At 40.9% G+C, this 20994-nt stretch overlaps 1 protein-coding gene across 1 annotated transcript in view; it reads right to left on the bottom strand.

Annotated features, from left to right (window-relative positions):
* The window catches only part of csmd3b (CUB and Sushi multiple domains 3b), a 333314-nt gene that overhangs the window by 57292 nt on the left and 255028 nt on the right, over positions 1–20994 (bottom strand). The window contains exons 17-30 of the mRNA XM_058618912.1: positions 20487–20674; positions 20122–20310; positions 16426–16542; positions 15844–16059; positions 14521–14709; positions 9947–10047; positions 9739–9807; positions 9451–9607; positions 6489–6680; positions 3208–3334; positions 2713–2915; positions 2104–2295; positions 1562–1700; positions 389–576 (exon numbers count right to left, since the gene is read on the bottom strand). Of these exons, the coding sequence (XP_058474895.1) occupies positions 389–576; positions 1562–1700; positions 2104–2295; positions 2713–2915; positions 3208–3334; positions 6489–6680; positions 9451–9607; positions 9739–9807; positions 9947–10047; positions 14521–14709; positions 15844–16059; positions 16426–16542; positions 20122–20310; positions 20487–20674 (2267 nt within the window). The remainder of the gene's footprint in view (positions 1–388; positions 577–1561; positions 1701–2103; positions 2296–2712; positions 2916–3207; positions 3335–6488; positions 6681–9450; positions 9608–9738; positions 9808–9946; positions 10048–14520; positions 14710–15843; positions 16060–16425; positions 16543–20121; positions 20311–20486; positions 20675–20994) is intronic.

The following is a 20994-nucleotide window of genomic DNA, read 5'->3' as shown; positions in this document are numbered from 1 at the left end:
GAATCGGACACTTGCGCTGCCACATTCTCAGTGAAAACCCCTGAATGAGTCATTTCCCAGTGTGCCTTAGTAACAGACGTCCCTGCTGCATTTACATTCCAGTCAACTAAAAATGATTTTTCAAACTGACATTTACAAATTGGCTATAAAAACAGTGCGGCTTGTAAAGTTTTTTGTTTTTTTTTTCCATCAGAAATATAGTGGCCCTATTTCAGCATTACTCACCATGCTGTACTGAAACATGCCTATGTTGTAAATTGCTGGGATGACTTCTAAACACATTTTCATCTCCCTGTGAAGTTTGGGCTTTTTTTAAAAAAACTAAAAAACTATTTAATCAGTATTCAGTTGAGACAAAGACTGAGGTAGTATTGGCAGAATATTTTACCTTTGTATTCCAGGTGGAAGCCAGTATAGGAAACAGACCCATCACTGCGGAATGCTAAATGCATGGTATTTGAACTGCTCTCTATCCGCTCGGGGAGTTTGCTGTCCTGGAAGCTACCAATCAGAGGACTGTTGCTATCGGGACCATCGTAGATATACAGGAAGTCATAATTCGGCTCGATGTTGAAACTAGAGAAAGAAAAAACACATTTTGAGGACAAAGAAAAAGGATGAGAAGAGTAGAGAAACAAAAAAAACAGGCAATACTGACATATGACATTATCAGCGGGAGCCTGATGGTCTCAGAGTTGTTCTTGTGCTTTGTCATTTGTACTAGAAAGTATGTGCAGCACGCTTTGACAGCAGTATTATAGCAGTGAATGTTAACATGTCAGCTTTAAGAAAAATAGTGATAAGACAATCTGATGCTGCCGTACAATATGTATTTGCTCAGCGTCTGTGGTTAAAGGTTTTCTGACTGAAGAGTTTTACACGTATTACCGGTCCCTCAACTCATTTTGGGACGACATGACTTTTGATCCTAAAGCAATCACAACGGAGTTAAAGGTGTGCTGTGAAATTTGCTCAGATTCCCACTCCCCCCCCCCCCCCCCAAGTGCTGGGCAAGTTTTTAGAAAACATAAGTTCATTTGGAGGTAACAAACGAGAGATAACGGTTTCTGGCTTTTAATCGAACCAATCCAATGAGCATAAGGTCATTTCTTATTCTACATTTTACTGATTTTGGTGAGAGAGGAGACAAAGTAAGACGTGGAGATATGAGAGAGAGCATAATGTCAGCACACCGACTCAGAGCTAATTTAAGACTTTGCTGTAAAGAAAAAGATTAACAGCAGAAACAGCATTACAAGATTCAAAACAATCGTAACCAACAGTCTGAATAAGATCAAACTTTAATATGACTCGATCATATTGCAGTGAGGATCAGTCAGGAGTAAAACAAGTAAACATCTTTAGTGCTTTGAAGAAAAACTATGTTTGTTTCTTTTGTTTGTAACATTTAAAAAATAGGGTTTAAAACACATATTTTGTCATTTTTGTAGGAATTATTACTTACGTGTAAAAAGCACTTATTATCACATGGTTTTCTTCAAAAATACAAGACAATAACCTTGCGTCTCTTAGGGAAAAAAAAAAAGAAGAACCTGGTTACCTGATGAATGCCAGTGACAAGACATAGTCAGAATTGACAGCAATGAGCCAGTCACAGTCTTTGGAGTGAGGGTATGGGTGCGGGTAGTTTGGAGAGAGAATAAATCCACTGGAGCCAGTTAGGTTTCCTCCACAAGGAGCTATGATGGGAACACAAGCAGCGATAAGTCATAAAACATCATAAAATTTGAATATTCTTTCCAGCGCAACCAGGCAGGATGAAAAACTAATTTTAGCTCAGTCACGACAATGTTTTTTTTTTTTTTTTTTTTTTTACTTCTTTTACTTTGAGGAGATTCTAAGTTACAGGGCTCTCGTTCCAAAGAAGTAGTAGCATGCAGAGATATGGATAAAGAAATAGTATCACACTGAATGCATTATGTAGGAACCACAAAATATCCTTCTTTTGTACCGAGCCCCCATAAGTCAAATGCAGATGTCTCCTTGAGCAAGGTAACAGACTATAAACAACTCCAGGGATGTATACAGTGAGTGCATATTTTTGTTTGACCTCATAAAAACATGGTTGCTGGATTCTTTTACCTATACAGACAGGCGGGCTGGGCTGCCAGTAGTATCTGTTATCCACTTGTATACAGGTGATTTTGTCGTCCCCCTGGAGCTCGTATCCTGGGTCACACTGAAAGGACACCGAATCCCCTGGCTCGCGGCCATCGCCACTTCGACTTCCATTCATCGGAACACCCGGGTCCCTGCAGGCTGTAGCTACTGAGCCTGGACACAGGGAGAGAGAGAAGGCAATAGAGGAGAAAGACGGGAGAGGGATTATAAAGATCCTACATCTGTTCGTATCTTCTAATTTGTATTAAGTGAAGTATAGCTGTTTATAGTCACATCTGCTAAGATCATCTTTGACTGGTCAAGTGAGGTTTTCAAATAAAACAATTATGCAGATTTGGACGCCAGTGATGTAAATATTGATTTTTAATCAAATGATTCACCAGAGAAAAACAGTGTCCAAGAGAGACTTCTCGTAGGAAATCTGGTAGAGTCTTGCAAATGCAAATTAACGACAGGCTACGGGGCGACTTCAAAGCGGAATAACAAAATGAAGTGCAGTAGGAGGTAAACTCCTATCACAACTTTCTCATTTTCAAAATGTTTCATGCATTAGTCATGGACGAGACTTACTGGAGAACTGAATAGCAAATCCTGACTTGCTGATGTAAAAATCCGTCTCAAACTGAACGGTGACAGTGTTCAGAGTGGAGTGAATTCCCTCAGGTACCAGAGACCCGCTGAGCTCTGCCAAAGACATTTCATTTTCAGGTGGTCCGTCCCACACTTTGAGCATGTCGTGGCTGGCTTCTGTGTCAAAGGCCAGGAACTGAAGACTGCGAGTCCAAAGAATAAATAAATGATCATTAGCAACGTACACATGAATTCTTCATCGCATTACAATTTCACAAGGTCAAAACAGTCTGTGCGGCTTCGCGTTGTGTCGATGAAGTGTATAAGTCCAAGTAAGACAGTTTTCCTATCAATTATGCACACGTCATCAATTTTACATTAACCACAGCATAGCACTTTGACGACTACATCCAAGCACAAAACACAAAATCACATTTTCTGAAATCAAAGTAAGACATGTTTCACACATAAAAAAGGACCTTTATTCAACTTTACCTCACAATATTTCCCGAATCCACCTCAATTGTCCAGGTGCAGCGTAGATTGTTGTCATAGGGAAACGGGTAACCCGGAGAAAGGATCCTCCCTGAGGACTCACCCTTAAAACGACCACCACACTCGGCTGCAGGAATCACAAAAAAAGCGTGATTATTTACTGTACAAAGTGTTACTAATACCACATAATTCTAATCAACCAGTGAGCAATTGCTCATAATTCACGAGTGCGAGTGACGTATGACGAGTCACTGACCCTGTTCTGACCTGTTGTTGACACTGATTTCATGTGATTCGACCGCAAAGGGGGCCAACTAACTCTGAATTCATCATTTCACACTCCACATTCTAATGTGTCTCCACATGAATTCCCCGCCAACACAGCGTGGCTCGAAATGCAAATAAACGCGTTCGTCATTCCTCTCAGCACAAAGCAAATGATGCAAACGTGTGTAGCTGATATTTATGGACGGAGCCGTCGTCACTGTCTGTCTCTCTGTCTGTCTGTCTGTTTGTCTGTCCATGTGAGAGGGAGACAGTGAATGTGCTGCATTTGACCAATTTGAAAATATTGACATGTTGCAGTCAATCTTAATATTGTTGGCGGTGGCTGCAACTGAATCAATGTACAGGAAACGGGTAGTGTTGTGAAAATACTGTCAGTTCATTATGAAACTGTAGAAGGTCAGAGGACATCAGCAGAGTCACTGCGACCCAGGACGTATTTGGGCTCATAATCCAGCTAAAACCAGATTTATATGTAATATATTGGAATTATCCATCCATCCTCGACCACTTTATCCTCCACATGAGGGTCGCAGGTGCCAATCCCAGCTGACATAGTTTGCCCTGTCATCATAAGGCCACACAAAACCATTCAATCACACACATCTACGCTCAGTGTCGAGGGTCCAGTTTTCCTAATCCCCTCATCTGCATGTTTGTGGACTGTGGGAGGAAACCTACACACAAACTTGCAGAAAGGCCCTTGTTCCAACAGGGTCGCAAATTATACTTAATCTAGTTTCTAAAAGTCAAACTAACACACCCAGATTAACTTCAAATTACCACTACATGTACAGTAAACTCAGCCGGAACCAAACTGAGTCTGCCTCTGCCTCTGCCTCTGCCCATGCACCACAGTTTCCACCCCTGGGGCTTTGACCCAGAAATAAGAGAAGAGTGGTAAGAAAAAACATGGTGAAATCCAAATGTATGCTCTGCCAGTTTAAAGAATGAAATAATGAAATATGTTGAGGTTAATTGGTGGTCGAAAGAGACAGAACGGTGCTACAACAACAACAACAGGCTAAAGTTGCTTCAGTCGGTGACGTAATAGGTCACCCAGCAGAAAGGGGACACACTGCCACCAAGCGTAGCAGAGGCAGACTAAACCAAACAAATTAATCAATTCCCCCGCTAGTGCTTGTATTCTGGGACAGTCGTCGCATTCAGCTGTGCATGGAAATGTACTGAGTGTGAAAAGAACAGGACCCCACATCCTCTCTAAAAGAGCCCACGCGACACGTTCACATCTGTGTCCAGAGCTGTCCACTTGTGATCCGTTCACGTGACAGGACCCACGGCAAACTTTCCATCAAGACACCGGGGATTACAGGATCACCACGGAGACTAACGTGTGAAGAAAGAGGAGAATCACCTTTTTCTTCACTCTCTCACTCAGAGCAAGAAAATAAAAGTGAGAGAAAGTTCTGATGCTTGCATTTCTCCAAACAGAAATCACCACACATTATATAACAGAAAATTATTTTCCCCGTTCCCTCTCTTTGTCTCTCTTGGTTATATATTTTCATCCCTCCTCTCTGCTTCTCCTCATGTCCCTCCTCCCCTCAGGCTCTCCTCCCTTCATCACTGGAATACATTATCTCGAGTAATAGGCGCGATATTAAGAGTTGGAATCGAAAAAAGAGAGAGAGAGAGAGAGAGGGGAGGAGGCAAGAGAGAAAGAAAAGAGAGAGAGAGAGGCAACGGGAGTAAAGAGGGAAACACTTGGAGTAATAATAAGAAGCAATATAATATTAAGACTGGAGGTTAGCTGAGGTCACAGAGTGTCACTGCTAAAATATAAAGTCAAAGAATATCAGCCGGTGGTTTTATGACTCTTTCATTATTGATAGTGAGAGAGAAAGATACTTATTAAGCTGAAACCCAAAAATCAGACATTTCAGAGGCAGCACTGAGGCAACAACGTGCTTAAAACACTGGACTTACTGTTATGCCTATAGCTCCAGTGTGGCACGCAGCTGCTGCAGCCATTTTGTGTGTGGCTCTGTGCAGGCTTAGCATTTGTTTGGGATTAATTGGACAATGTCGACTAAGAGGAAATGGAAATCTCTTCAAAATAAGTGCAAGATGACATACAAATATACTCCTGTGTTTATTACACAGGCAGTAAAACACCATTATTGGTCTAGTGACATCTTGGAACGATGGTGTGACAATCATTTCTCATTAGTTAGAATCCCTGAAATTAGAAACGTTGTTTCTTTACGAAGCAAATATGTTCATCATTGAGCTCTTTATAAAGTAATTATCACATAAACATGAGCAAAAGGAGATAGGGACTATATAAAAGGATGTGTGCATGTTTTTATTTAAGTTATCATGTTTGACTTTATATCTTCAGGAGTGTAAATCGCACAGGTAACTGGACTTGGAAGTGTAAGAGGAGAATCTTGATACCAGCAAACCACAACTGGGTCACATGGTTAACCACCTTAAGCCTAAATGACACCAGTCAGTCAAAAGTGACGAAGACTTTCGGATGAGGGGTGAAACCTCTTCACAAAATGCAAGACCAGTTGTCTACCATCTACACACCTGACAGTGCTATGACCCGGATGACTGAGAACAGAACGCAGCGGGAGTAAAACCACTTGTACAAAAACTACTTAAAACTACTCCAGTGTGTGAAAATCATAAGAAAATCACAGAGGTAATTCCAAAGGAAATTGGCTTCCGCCGGGTTATTGCATTAGGGAGCTCCGAGTGACTGTTAACACTGGGATCCTTCCTGATACTTTAAAAAGGTGTATGATTAAATAATGCCATCATCAGTTAAGTCACGTTGCTTCACCAACGACCACGGTCTTGTGCAACTCAACAAATGCTTGATTAATGCTTGTCAATAGACGTAATATGGTAAGTAAGAGTGAGGTTGTGAGATAACTCTGCATGTAGGTGCTTCTTTAATCACATGACTGCATTTTATTTGTGTAAATGGCTGCAAATAGCAAAAAACAACAAAAAAAAACACATACCAATACATGAAGGCAGAGGATTATCCCAGGCTCTCCTCTCCCCGGTCATACACTTGAGTGTGGACGCTCCATGCAGAGTGTAACCGGGCTCACATCTGTATGTAATGCTGCTCCCAGAGAAATGACCTTGGTCGTTGACCTTGTAGCCAAACTGAGGAACACCTGGGTCCTCACAGTGAGACAATTCAAAACCTAGAGAGGCAGAAGAAGAAGAAAAAGTGTGTCCTTTTTTAAAACACTTGCCAGTTGGACATGGAAGAAAACCCAATCTTTTCCCCGCACAGCAATATTCTTTTAATACATGTTTACAAGCTTACTAATATCACAGATCCTGTTAAGCTCCCATACAGATTTAATATAAAAGCAGAAAAAAAGACGCGTGAGACAAACCAATAATAGTCAGGTGTGATACTAGAGCTTGTACACACCTGATTCAATTTCCACTGTCTGCTTTAGACCAGAATCTATGGTAATATTTAGAATATTGTGTTTATTCATGTGCATAATTTTGGAGTGCGGGATATGAAGAGGCACATAAATATCACGTCCGTCTCAGACTTAACCAGGTTTTCATCCTCAGTGTTACCTGGAAGACAAATGACGCTTTTCCATTATACAGTTCGAGCTCTACTCGGCTTATTATAGCACCTTTTTTGTACGCGACACAAAACATAGCAGTGGTTTTCATTGTTATGACTCATTAGAATCAAGATTAGTTCAGTACTTCCTGCATGACCTGAGCACAGACTCATTGAAATAAAACACGACTGAACGGGTTGTGATCCGGCTCACAACTGACAGTGCTGTCGCTAAATACACATTAGACATATCCTTGCTAAATGTTGGAGATAAACACATGTTTTTAGGATTTTTGAGTCTTTTTAACTGAACTATAGTTCTGCATTGTTCGGTTTGATTCTTGTGTCGGACGTTGACTGTTTCAGTGACGACACGCTCTGACCACGTCATATTTTAGTATCGGCTCAGCTGGAAAACACTCTTGCAATGATTTCTTAAGTATAGTACTTTTGTAAAGAATGAGAAATGTGCGGTGCAGAGAAATACAACAGTGATACCTCTCCTGTCCTCTCCTCTCCTCTCCTCTCCTCGCGCGGCAGAGACGATACACCTTCGCAGCATTATGCAGATTATCCTGTATGACTCCATTTGAACAACAATTCGATTTTTATTGCAACTCTAAGAGGGCGCTGCGGAATGTGCGAACATCACAAGCGCACCTTTGACACTCCATCCTACGCTGGACTCAAGAGTTCTCTGAAAGCTCTGTTTATCAAACGTGACAAATGTTCTTGTCATCATAGCAGTTACATGACGGTTAGGCGAATTACAACCATTTAGAGACAAACTGATAGAGGAAGTATGTTACAATAATTTATCATTTAAACGAATCGGAACAGCTGAATTAAAACTGACAGTCTCCACTTTTGCTTTATAAGACGTAACAGCATGAATCTAATGGATGTGATAGGTCATCATAATACTCTAATTAAAACAATAATTGAATGCATGTGTGAAGAAAACACGCCGCTGTGCGTGTGCTAGGTCACCGCTGCAAATCATTAATAACTTTCCTACGAAAAAAAAAATGGATGTCGTCTTAAAGGTCTCTCCTGAAGCCATTTAGGAAATAAGAATGTATTGAATAGTCACTAGGGGGTGATAAAGGACCAGGTTTGAGTGGAAGTCAATGAGAAAATGAGCCTTTTTCACCATTTGATTGAAAAAGCAAACATTTTCCTGGTCTCAATCACTAGTTATAGAACCCTTGAGAGGAAAATAGATAATAAAATAAAGCACATATGAGTGGACACCAGTGTGATTGACAAGTCAAATAGGAGCAGGTGACATCTCTGAACTTCTCAACATGATGCTAGTTCGGGGGGCGGACACTCTCTCTGTATTTAAAGTTAAACTTAAAACATTCCTTTTTGATAAAGCTTATAGTTAGAGCTGGTTCAGGGAAACCTGGACCAGCTCTTAGTTATGCTGCTATAGAACTAGACTGCTGGGGGATTTTTTTATCTGTGGTGCACGCACATTCACTCTCTCACACTCAGGATATGATTTTGACTTTTTATATGTCATTAACCTTGTCTCTTTCTCTCCCTAGTTTGTGTATTTCCTTCCTTCCCTCTCTCTCTCTCTCTCTGTATTCTCATCATGCAGGTTGCGGGACCAAGATCCAGTTTTCGAGGCTACCCACATCATCACCATTATTATTGTGCTATAATTAAAAAGTCGATATCATAAACTGTATTAACTTGTAACTTGATACAGTTGTTGTGTATCTGCTCCTGGTCTCTCTCTCTCTTCTGTCTCTACCTCATCTCCCTCTTGTCCTTTCTCTCCCCCCTTTCTGTCCCCCACCATCCTCTGTCCCCGATTTTCCTTTCACCCCAACCGGTCGAGGCAGATGACTGCACATTTCTGAGCCTGGTTCTGCCAGAGATTTCTTCCTGTTAAGAGGGAGTTTTTTCTCTCCACTGATGCCTAGTGCTTGCTCATTGTGTGAACTGTTGGGGTTCTCTGCTCTCTTTGATGTTGTCTATGTACAGTGCCCTGAGATAATGTATGTTATGATTTGGCGCTATACAAATAAAATTGAATTGAATTGAATTGAATTGAAATTGAATTGAATGCCAGTCAATAATGGCGATTGTGGCGGCTTCAAAACTTGACTTAAGATTGTTATTATTACTCAGATTCATCCTTTCACAACAGGTTGCCACCTGGATACAACAAAGGTCGAATCCAAAAGCAAGAGCCACTGGCAGTTTACATTTATATTCCAGTTTGAAATGTATAAAGTTTGTGAACCTGTATCTTCTGTGAATCCTTGGAAGTGCGAGGAAAAGGAAGTACAACTTCGCTGTGGTCAGGGATTTCAAGTTTTGTCAATAAGTAAGTTCACAAAGGTCACGCGTGTCAGCTGTGAACTTACTGGAATACACCAGTTTGAATCCTTCTCCAGTGCTTTCCGAGTCGCTGTAAAACTCCAGCCAGACATGGTTTGAAGTGGAAATCAGCGTCAGACCCAACATGGACGATCCTGTGAATGCTCCAAGAACATGGGCCGCGCCGTCTTTGCCGTCATAAATCTGCACAGACAACAGAAAGAGTGCGCTCCTGATGCAAACTCACAGGGACTTACAGCACACCGACTGCTTTAAAGCCTCACTCGCACAGAAACCCAGCAGAGAGAATTGCATGTGTGTGCATGCATGTTTACCTTGAGTATATCCCCTTGGGCGAGATGAAAGGTTCTAGCAGAAATGTTGATGCCCTTTCCAGCCTGCACCTGAAGTCCACACGACAGCCGAGGGAGAGTTATTTACAGCCAAAGTAAACAACACACGTATCCACGCGGGTTTTATTGCATCATAATGATGAATCAATGTTTTAATGTGAAAATGTTGAAAGTTATACAGGTTCACTACCTGGATGCTATAGATGCACTCGTGGTTGTTGTCATAGTTCATCGGGTAGTTTGGAGAGAGAAGGATGCCCTCGTTGTTGATAACTGAAGAGCCACACTCCGCTGATGACAAAGGCAGAGAATTAAAAAATGTTTTATATTAAGACAGGGCATAAACATGAGCTGTCACCAGAGATTGAGGAAACATGTGAAATTGAAATACTGGCTTCACTAATAACAACTGTGCAGCCACAAAATAGTTTTTCATATGCGGGCTGCAAATGAAAATTTAGGTTTCTGATTTTGCTGTTTGGGTCTGTTGCTCCACCCACCACATAATAAAACTCGAAGCAACTTGACACACTGCTGTAGCTGCTTCGCATCGGGACATTACCAATCAATTACCAATCCTAGAAAGCCTCAGCACCCCTCTCAAAAACGTGCATTTGTCAATGGACTTTCGGGTCCATTATTGTCACTTTGACGCCTCCTGTCATCATGTGATAATTACACTTTCACTTTTACTCTCCGACTGTAACTCACACCCAAAAATTAACCAAATACATTAAATGTTTGTTAAAAAATATATATGAAAAAACAGATGATGATAAGTGTAGATGTATGTGCATGAACACGAGTGTAAAGCTGAGCATAAGTGCATCTCTGTATTTCTATATTTCATTCAAAGTTTGGTGACCCGCACCTTTGCAATGTTTTGAAATGGGATTGCAGTTACTGTTATAAACACAGATGTACGTATTTTCCATATATCACCTTTAAACTACACAGTTAAAACATACAGTGAGTGTTAAGAGGATGTGATGTAACCCCAAGGAGGAATCTTGGGACAGATAACGTGAAAAACTGTATTTTTTTAGTGTGTACTTAGGTGTTTGTGTGTGTGTATGTTTATTTGCAATTTCTCTGTGGATGTTTTATATGTATGTGTGTGTGTGTGTACGTTTGCCTGAGAGTAATTTAACCACCCTCTTAAACAGCTGTGCAGTCAGCCCTCTGCGGCTGTTATAGGGAACGCACCGGCAGTAAAACTCAGGAACTAATTTACCTAAAGAGACTCCACGTGTGCATCTTTACATGTGCCCTCTATCTACACAATGCACCGTGTGGCCCTTCCCTCTCTTTTTCTCTCGCTCTCTGTGATGCTCTCCCCTCTTTACGTGTCAACTGGTGTAATAGTCATATTACAGCTGTCATACTGTCAATAAATCACGCTGCTAGGGTTTCCATTTAGAAAATTACCTCTACACCCTCTCCCTCTTTCCTCTGTAACTCCCTCGCTCTTGTGCTCCCCCCCTCTCTCTTTCCCCAGTACCCTCCTCTACTTTAATCAACCTTCTTCTCGTCCACTTTTTTTCTCCTTCCATTTAGTTTTTTCCTGTCCCTTTAATTGTTGTTTTCCTTTCAATTTAATCCTCTTTTCTCTCCACAAATGGAAATAAAATACATCAAACAGTAGGGTACAGCAACAGGAAATAAGGCATAACTTGGATAAATAACAAGCCAAAGATCTGCTTTATGAAAAAGCAAATAGACTTATGTGCTTCCCCTTCAACTCTGCTTTTAGATGTGCTTTATAAAAGCAATGTGCTTTGACCCGCAAGTAATATTTTAGCTTATTCATACCCAATAAAAACGTATAGAGGTAAAAACCTAAGCAACAATCAAAGGTTTGCAGGTTTCTTCATCTTCCTCTACACTTCATCATCATGTAGCAATGCAACACAACATACGGGAACTAAATATAGCACAGTGCACTACACCATAGAAGACTGGCACGTCACTTGCATGATGAGGAACCGGCGAGTCTCAGACTTAATGATTGGCTGGGCAAACATCACGCAAAGCTGAAAATAAACATGGCTGCGTTTCATTTTCTCTATTCTGAATGTCCTCTTTAAATAAAACTGGACCCTAACGTTTGTCTTTCCCACACGTTTGCTGTGTGCTTGTTGTGGATTAGACTTATTGTGATTCACCCACAGAGCCGCTGCTCCGGTCAGGCAGACACAAAGTGAGGATTTGTGCTAAAACATAAAACACCAGAGTTAATAACATGGCGCCCAAACCTACTCGGTTTGTCTTTTTATATTATTACTTTAATTTAGTTTTACAAATCTCACAAATCTAACCTGTGGTGTGTTTGCAGTTTCCCTTTGTTGGTGGCAATTTACAGACTTATCTGTATAGGGGGAGTTCAGTGGCAGATACTGGTCTGTGAATCAGGGGAAGCTCATTTATTTATACCCAGTTATTTATACAGAAACTCTTCTGGAAGGGATGATTTGGCCACATTTATCCAAATCACCGTCTCGCTCACCACTTTGACAAATAGCTATTCTGTGCTGAGCTTCAACTGGTTTTCGAGAAATCCATTCATTTGCTTATTTCGGTTCATTTGGTATTTGCTGCGGCCTTTTTGTGCAGTTAGTGATTAGGGTTCCAACTCAGGAGGTTCTCATTTTCAACCTCAGGTGGAGTTTTCATGTCATCGGTGTGTTTATGCCTGACTGAGCAGTCCTCTGCTTTGTATGCGTTCATAGAGTCTTTGGGTTTCACTTTAGTAAGTAAGTAAGTAAGTAGGCACCTTTAAAACCAGCAATTTACAAAGTGCTTTTACATACATAATAAAAATACACAGAAAGGAAGAAAGCAGTGAGATAAAAGGATAAACACAGGTTAACATTCTAGATAAAAAGAGATAAAAAGATAAAAAGACGGCATCACATAAAAGCAAGTCTATAAAAATGAGTTTTAAGAAGAGATTTAAAAGATGACGCTGAGTTTGCAAGCCTTATCTCCGCGGGCAGGCCGCTCCAAAGGTTGTATTCATGTGTGCTTTTTTGTTTGTGGCTTGTACCACTTTTCAAATTTTGCACATTTACACCATTTTGCATTGAAATTTAACATATTACTTTCCCTTAAACTCATGTCACAGTGCATAAGGCAAAAGCCAAAGATTACAAGTTACAGGAGAAAAAATAATAAACGTTACTTTGGTATTTCCTTCAGTTAAGTTTATTTCATATGTACATCTCAGATACAACTTATTTTAATATTATATTCTGCCTGGAACCTTTATCGTCATCTACTTTATGCACAAAGTCTAGAAAATGATTGTTCTTAATGAAAGGAATTCAGCATCGTAATTATTGTAATGTCCTTAATATTGAAAACTCGGGCCATGAAGGATGACCAGATCAAAACTCAGTCGGATGTGGACGTCTTATTCAGTTAAGGGTCATTTTTAGTTCAGACACCACAGGCCTGAATAAGATAAGACAAGAGGAGATATCATTTCATTTATTCAGAAGGACATTCTTGTGCCAGAATATTAGAATGAATGGACATTTTGACCCAAAAAGGCTCCACTCTCCGCCTTTTTTGCCTCATCAGCATTAAATTGTCATTTGGGACAAGAAGCAGGAACAAGAGATTCCTTTTCCCCTAAAACAGAGCAGCTTTGGGGATTTAACACGGAAGCCCAGTGGATTAAGACTGGACACAACTCAAATAGAAGCACGAGCCAAATCTCCAAAGAATGGAGAATCTACAACAATAAAGACTCATCTCTGATTAATATTTGAATGCTACTACCCTCAAAGAACATTAAGAACCCTCAAAGGACTATTAATATCACTAGAGTGTGAGCCATCCCTCTCACCATGGACTCTCAAAGACCCAAAAACACAGTCCTTTTTTATATCCTCCTTTTCTTTTACCACGTAGAATAAGTGGGCCCTTTTTTGCAAGCCTTCATTTTATCTCCAAGCAAAATCCACAGCGCATTAAACCAGACGAACACTGAAAGTTTGTATTATAAACTCTGCAAAAATCCAAGACGTTTCTCAACAGACAAACGTTAATCAGAGTTAATCAGCACCCTCTTTCAACAACAACAGCCCATCGGAAAATTTGCTGACTGCGCGCCTATAGCCCAGAGTTTCAACAAGGGCTACTGACCCAGCTACTACTTTGGTTTAATATCTGCACTATTTCTAATAAGTCAAGCCAGTTATGACTGGGTTTATGTGGATTGTAAGCATCATCATAAAACTTATTTTGGACCTGGTTGTCTCTTGCCTGCGTGTTCCTTCAAAATAGAGGGAAAACTGAATGCATCAGAAGTCACGGCTCTCTAGGTAAATTTAAACCACTTAGAATCACAAGACTGTATATTAAAATGGATGTAGAGTCCAATTATGGACTAAATGCGCCTATACCATGTGTCAATCACACTGGTGTCCACTCATTTGTGCCATACTTTAGTATCTATCGTACATGTTCTACTGAGGAACACCTCAAACTAGCGACTGAGAACATGAACTCCTCAGGAAATGGTTTACTGATGTTATCAATGCAATTAAAATTAAAACCTATTCATATACAGTCTAATGCTTACAGTTAACTGTACTTGGTGGCAAATAAAAAAGATGCTCCACCGTTTTCAGTGTCAAAGTGTTGTTACAACCATCTTTAAATGAGTAAACATCAAATCACTGCGTTAAATGTTCCTCCTCCACAGAGAAGACCATTCCTGAATGAAAGAATCTTTACTTGGTTAAGATTGCGACTTACCGACACATCTTGGAAGAGGAGAACTCCACATTCTCCGCCCACCCCCGAGGCAGATTAACTCTGGTGCCCCCTCAAGGCGGTAACCCATATTGCAGGAAAAAGACAACGTATCGCCGACGCTGAAACTGTAGCCGTTCCTCCTGCCGAACCGAGGCATGCCGGGGTCCTCACATGGCTCCAAAGTATATTCTGCAAACATCAATTGAAACTGTAAATACATGAATTAAATGATCTAAAGTGATACAATGGCTCAGGAGAGAAACCTATAAATTCCTAGTACCTAGCCTGTGTATTTTTTCAAAAACTGGCTCCTTTATGTCCCGAAGTGCACTTGATTCTGTGTTTTTAGCGAGGAACAGAAGGAGTTTTATTTTCTGTGGGCTCAGGCTGGCGATGTGTATTTGACAGTGTACTGCAATACGACACAATTGACAAGTCACATTTCTGGTGACACATCCCATGTGGTACATTCTGAATCTCGGCTTATGCCATCTGGGAGGTGGTACGACGTCCTTCAGTGTAAACCGAGCCTAAAGTGCTTTTTTTTCTCCCCACAGTCAGTGAGCGTGTGAATCTCGGTTCATGAGGGGCAGATGCGGCTTTGGATTTCGCCTTAAGTGCTTGCAATTAGCACACATTTTTGGAACACAGGCTATGAAGAATCCGTCTCCATCTCATCTTTTCTACTTCTGTGCTGTTTAATGTTGGATTGCATTTGGTTTAATGTTGTGTGACCTCTGTCTCTGCTGTTCTGTGTTGTTTTTGTTACTCAAAAAATACAACTTTGAGCAGACCAGTGGTGAATGTCTCTGATAAGAGCAAAAACACTGACAACACAGTGACACATTAGTCCTAATATACTATATTAAATGTGCCAAAAATGAACAAACACAGACTTGTTGTGCCATATCTCTACACAGTACAGCAAAACGTGCGGGAAAAAAAAATATTACGCCTGTATTTTTTTTGTCTGCAACTTTTATCTACTTGTAATATTGCACAGCTCTGTTCCTTGGTAACTGTACAACTTGAGGTAAAGCTATGACAGATCATTTGCCACAATACACTTTAAGAGACAATAATTGTCTTCGCCTGGGTAGAGCTGTTGCTCTGCTTTCTTGTCTCCAAAAAAAAGGCTGAGGCTGATTCTGCAAAATTCATGACAAGTGTTATCTCTTGGCTATTTTTCAGCCTGGTTTAAGGTTAAAAACTTACCCTTGTTTTACAGGTTTGCAGTATTTACATTTCAGAGGAAATTCAACACTTGAATTGAGGAAAAAGAAAAGAGTGAAGATACAATATCACTACGGGTGAGTTAATTACCAGAGAAAGTTATGTTGAAGCCCTCGTATGAGATAGAAAAGTCAGAGATGAATCGTAGTTGGGCTTTGAAGTTGCCATAGAGACCGGCGTTGATGTTGCTAGGCAACTCGTTGCCAGTCAGGCGAGCCAGTGGTTGCAGGAAACTCCCGTTCTCGGTAACCAAGAGGTAATCGTGTTGGTCCTCCAGATGAAAAGAATTGAACTGAAACTGGACACCTGTTTGACACACACACACACCCACACACACACACACACACACACAGACAAGTGGACAGACAGACAGGTTGGGAGAGAACTTTGATTCATCCTCAGCAGGCTCACACCTACAGTTATAATCTGTATGAATCACTTTAGAGGGAAATCACATTGAAAACAACTAAACTAACATCATAATAGATGAAACCTACATATGACATGAAGATACTGAACAATTACTGGAATGCGAGCTTGTGTTATAGCATTGCAGTAGCTGCACGGTGTATGCATGCTTCTTGCTACTGTCTCTCACTTTGTCTCTTTCCATTAAGCAGTGTGAACATGTGTGTGTGTGTGTGCGCGCATGTGTTTGTGTGTGAGTCTTGCCTTTCCCGTGGCTGACTTCAACAGTCCAGGTGCAGTTGAGAGATGAAGGGTAGCTGTCTGGATAGCCGGGGCTAAGGATGGTTCCCCAGGGACCCCTAACATCTCCACCACATAGAGCTGGATAGATTGAGAAAGACAGAGCGGGGCACGGAGAGGGAGGGAGGGAGGGAGAGAGAGAGAGAGAGAGAGAGAGAATAGGTTAGCATCAGATTGTTGATAGCTAAAACAGATAATGTTCCCCTGTGGACCTCTCATATGGGTATTACCCACACACAAACACTATAAGAGGTAAATGGACAGATGGATAGATGGATGGGTGGGTGGGTGGGTGGGTAGGTGGCTGGGGAGATAGATAGATAGGTAGACAGGCTCTGCATGAAACAACCCACTCCAAGTGAATCCACGTGTATTAAATGTTCTCTGAGCTGGAATGTAGGCAGACAACCTACAATGAATAGAAATGTAAAAACAAGAGCTTGAATATCATTACTTCCACCAAGGAGATTATGTTTTTGAACATGTTTGTCTGTGAGCAGAATAAATCAAAGAGTAAAGAGCAGATTCGGATGAAACTTTCCGGGGGTGTGGGTTATGGCCCAGTAAAAATGCATACATAAATAATTGGATTACGGTGGCGATCTGGATATGAAAACTGTACTGCCTATTCAGAGGGTTGCGCTCTTAAAGGCTATTTAACCCTTTAACACCTAAACTTTGAAATGTCCATCTGGACATTTTTGCTTATTCTAACCATAAAAGGGCCAGACAATGTCCTGTGAGTAAGTGCTTTTACCCATTTTCCAGAATAACTTTCAATATCTGGCAGCTATTTACAATTTACTGCATATTAAAATAGTGTATTAACAAGTTTTATTTAGGAAAAACAACAAAAAACACTAGAGTTGTACACAAACACCAGCTTTTGCCAATTAAATTTGACATTTGCACAGTATAAAACATTTTTATTATTAGCTTGAGTTTTTGTCTCAAGTCTAAAAACCCTTTTGTGTCCAATACGATACCGATATCAAAAGTCATTTTAGACCATTTATGAACGTATGAAGCTGTTAACAACACATTTGTGCTGACTGAGTCATTTCATAAAGACATAATTCTCCAAGTGTGTAACAAATATTGTTCTCTCAAAAAGAAAAAATAAACAGCCCAAACATGACTCAGCTAAAATAAATACTTTTACAGTTTGTGCATAGTGAAGCACGTGATATATAGGATTTTTGGAGTGTATTGGATTCTACATTATTATCTGTCCGATATCTGATCCAGTGATTTTGACCAGTATCGGACTGATACTGATTCCCATCCCATGACTTGCTTTCAGAAACTGTTGGAATTTTTCCGATAGCTGATTACAGTAATGCAAACGTGTCGTCTTCAATGCGCTCGGTGTTAAAGGGTTAAGCTTTTTTTCCTTTAAAACGAAGGCTGTGAAAAAGTTGTGGAGAACATTCCTAAAACATTGATAATCAGATTATGGATTATGAAACACATTGTCATGCAGGTGAAGGCCCACACTGGCAAACAGATACTCAGAGTTGAGACCAGCTTTTCAGAAAAGGTAAGAAAAATCAGTTGGTCATTCTATGCATACTAATGTATGCATATATGGCAAGGGTGCTCCATTTTTGTCCGCTCCAGTTGGTTCATCTTACAGTTGGGCGACTGGCCTGTCATCTTCCTTTTCAAAATGCCATAACATTACATCAAAAGTGCAACGGTGGCAGAGCAGCACGAAGAAGGTCAAACCTGAAAGTTTTGTGGAAGTTTTCTTAAGTGGGACACTCAAAACCACCAACTCTGAGAGCTGCAGCCCAGATAAAAGCTCCTGGCCACTGCTGACCGAACCACATCAGCACATAAATTAGGCAAATAATTGCTCGAACCATAACAGAACATCAGCATCTTCTCAGTCACCCTCCATCAGCATCTCCGTAAACAAGAGCGAGGGGTGAGACTATTTCCAAAATATTGCTTATATATAAGCAGACACACTCACATACAAACACTCATGCATTGAAGATTGCATGCACACACTATTAATTATTCATACTCTCTGCCAGGGCTATGTGAGAAATTTAAGACACTGCATAGAATCTCATTTTCAGCTATTTACTCTCTCTTTGCTTTCTATCCTCCTCTTTCTCTCGGTGTGTCTTTTTAGATTTCCCATGATCTTTCATTTTCTCCTTTGCCTGTGACTGAATGGAGAGTTGTTTTCACTTGAGACGGGCAAAATAATTGACAAAATAATTTGAAATGTACTCTCCTGAAATGATTACGTCAGATGTCACGGAGACATGGGGAACATGGATGAACCTTCTTGCTGTGGGAACTATCCGCTGCACCACCACGCTGCCCTACCATATGTTCCACGGCTATTTATTTTCATCTCTCTCAGTGTGACCCGTGTTTGATTTGTGTGCCACACTTCCCAGGGCTGACTCAGCCGGCGCTGGTTGTCAATCATTGGGCCAAACCATTTCTGAGCAACCAGAGCAGCAATCATTTCCTCCACCAGTATGGTACACACTGTGGAGTGTAAACACCGTCTAATGGTATTCAGCACATAAATTCCATGTGGTCTGTGTTGATATTTATATGCACAGACTGCCTCTAACTAGTGGCGGTACCGGGAACTGCACAATTCAAGTGAATGAACCAACAAGCTGAACCACACACACACACCATTCTCTCCTCTTTTCTGTTCTGCTATACCGTGACTGGATGAAGGGGGAGTCCCCCTTCATCCAGTCCTCTTATTCCTGCGTCCCCCGTCCCTCCCCACTCCTCCGTTTGAAAGAGAAGAGAGACGAGCCGACACAGGCTCTCGTCAACCTTAACTCATACCTACCTCAAACCACTTCTGTGTGGATGAAAGCAGGATACAGACATAGAGTCACAGACACACACACACACACACACACACACACACACAGGTGTTGGCATGCATGTACGCATCTATACAGTACAGTAGACAATGCACAGTACACAAGCTCTCACATCACCCACAGCCATGACGATATATAACCACTATTTTGTCACAAAACGATATTATCTATACATGACTCAACTCCCTACAGAATGGTATCAGCTCCACTGCTGAGCGAGCTCACACAGTCGAGCCTCTTTGATGCTCCTGCGTTGGATAAGTTAGATCATCTTGTTGAGTATTAGTCACAAAGGTGTCTTCGGTGTGTGTTTTGTTTTTTGGTGAACTTATCTTTCCTTTTTATCTTAAAAAAATAAAATGAATAAATAAATAAACAAATAAATAAATAAATAAATGGTGTACCTGAAAACATTGAGTAATTTCAAAATCAGACGTTTTATTTGAGAATGAAGCCGTTTCCGTGCAGAGAAAAACAAGTGTGCTACCACACAGTACTTTAAGGTCAACTTGACATCAGCCCTGTGCGGCCGGTCAGCATGTGATACCACGCAGGAAACAGTGTATTCTCATTCTGAATCAAGGTCAAGATAACATGGTCTGTTACATTATTATTAATAAACCTTTTAGGTCAAGAAAATGTAGAAAAATCAAGAATGATGTTGTGCAGGAAATGAGTACAAACCTGCCTCTATTCTTACCTGAGTCGGATGTATGAAAAAATATCTTTGTGGTAGATCTCAGCTTCAGCTATGTGACCCTAACTAATTTAGCACTTTTGGGATATTTACCGTCACATGTTGGCAAAGGGTGGCTCCACCAGTGGTTCTTCTCACACACCAGCGGCTCCTCGTGGCTCAGTCTGTATCCAGAATCACAACCAAACGACACGGTGGAACCGATGGAGAAATCCTGTCCGTAACGAATCCCATTGACAGGAATACCAGGGTCCAGGCATGAGTAGCTGTCGACTGTAACACCTGAAGAAGAAAAAAAGGATTGCATTTCTAGGTGAGGAGAATTGCGGGTTTAAAAAGAGCTGACCTGTGTGTGTGTGTGTGTGCTGTAGAATCACAGATGGTTTAAGTCTCAACATATTGGACCTTTTCTTTGAGTCCGCTTTGTGAATGCATGTCCACATGGGTTTCTAACTTACTTTCATAAATTATTTTGAAGCCAGCGTTTGATCTGCTGTTGTCCGTGGTGAACAGCAGATAAAGGAAGTTGCTGCTGCTGAACAGGAACTGAGGGACCTGGGTGCCATTAAAGGAGCCCACCAGAGGAGACAAGAGGTTCGGCCCATCGTGGATCTCTAGGAAGTCATAGCCAAGCTCAGTCTGGAACCTGCGAGACACGGATAACACCAAGACAATTTATCATATTCCTCTGTGTGCGATGAGTTTAACAGGAGTTTTTATTAAATTATCTAGCTTCTCCTTCAAACCTCCAAAACTGACATTAACCTCTTCCCACCGACCCTCTTTTTGGGGTCCCTGTTCGAAAATAACATGCCCAAACTAAAGTGTAAAGTATAAGAGTATATCTTTGCAATTAATAAACCACATTACTACCCAGCCTTCCTGCTCTACAAACAACTCCAAACAATATTAAAACAGCTGTTATATTTAAGATAATGTCGTTATCTTAAACAAAGTACAGGATAA

The sequence above is a fragment of the Solea solea genome, chromosome 20 (genome assembly GCF_958295425.1).
Source record: "Solea solea chromosome 20, fSolSol10.1, whole genome shotgun sequence".
Classification (NCBI taxonomy): Eukaryota; Metazoa; Chordata; class Actinopteri; order Pleuronectiformes; family Soleidae; genus Solea; species Solea solea.
This window is presented reverse-complemented; position numbering and strand designations above follow the sequence as displayed.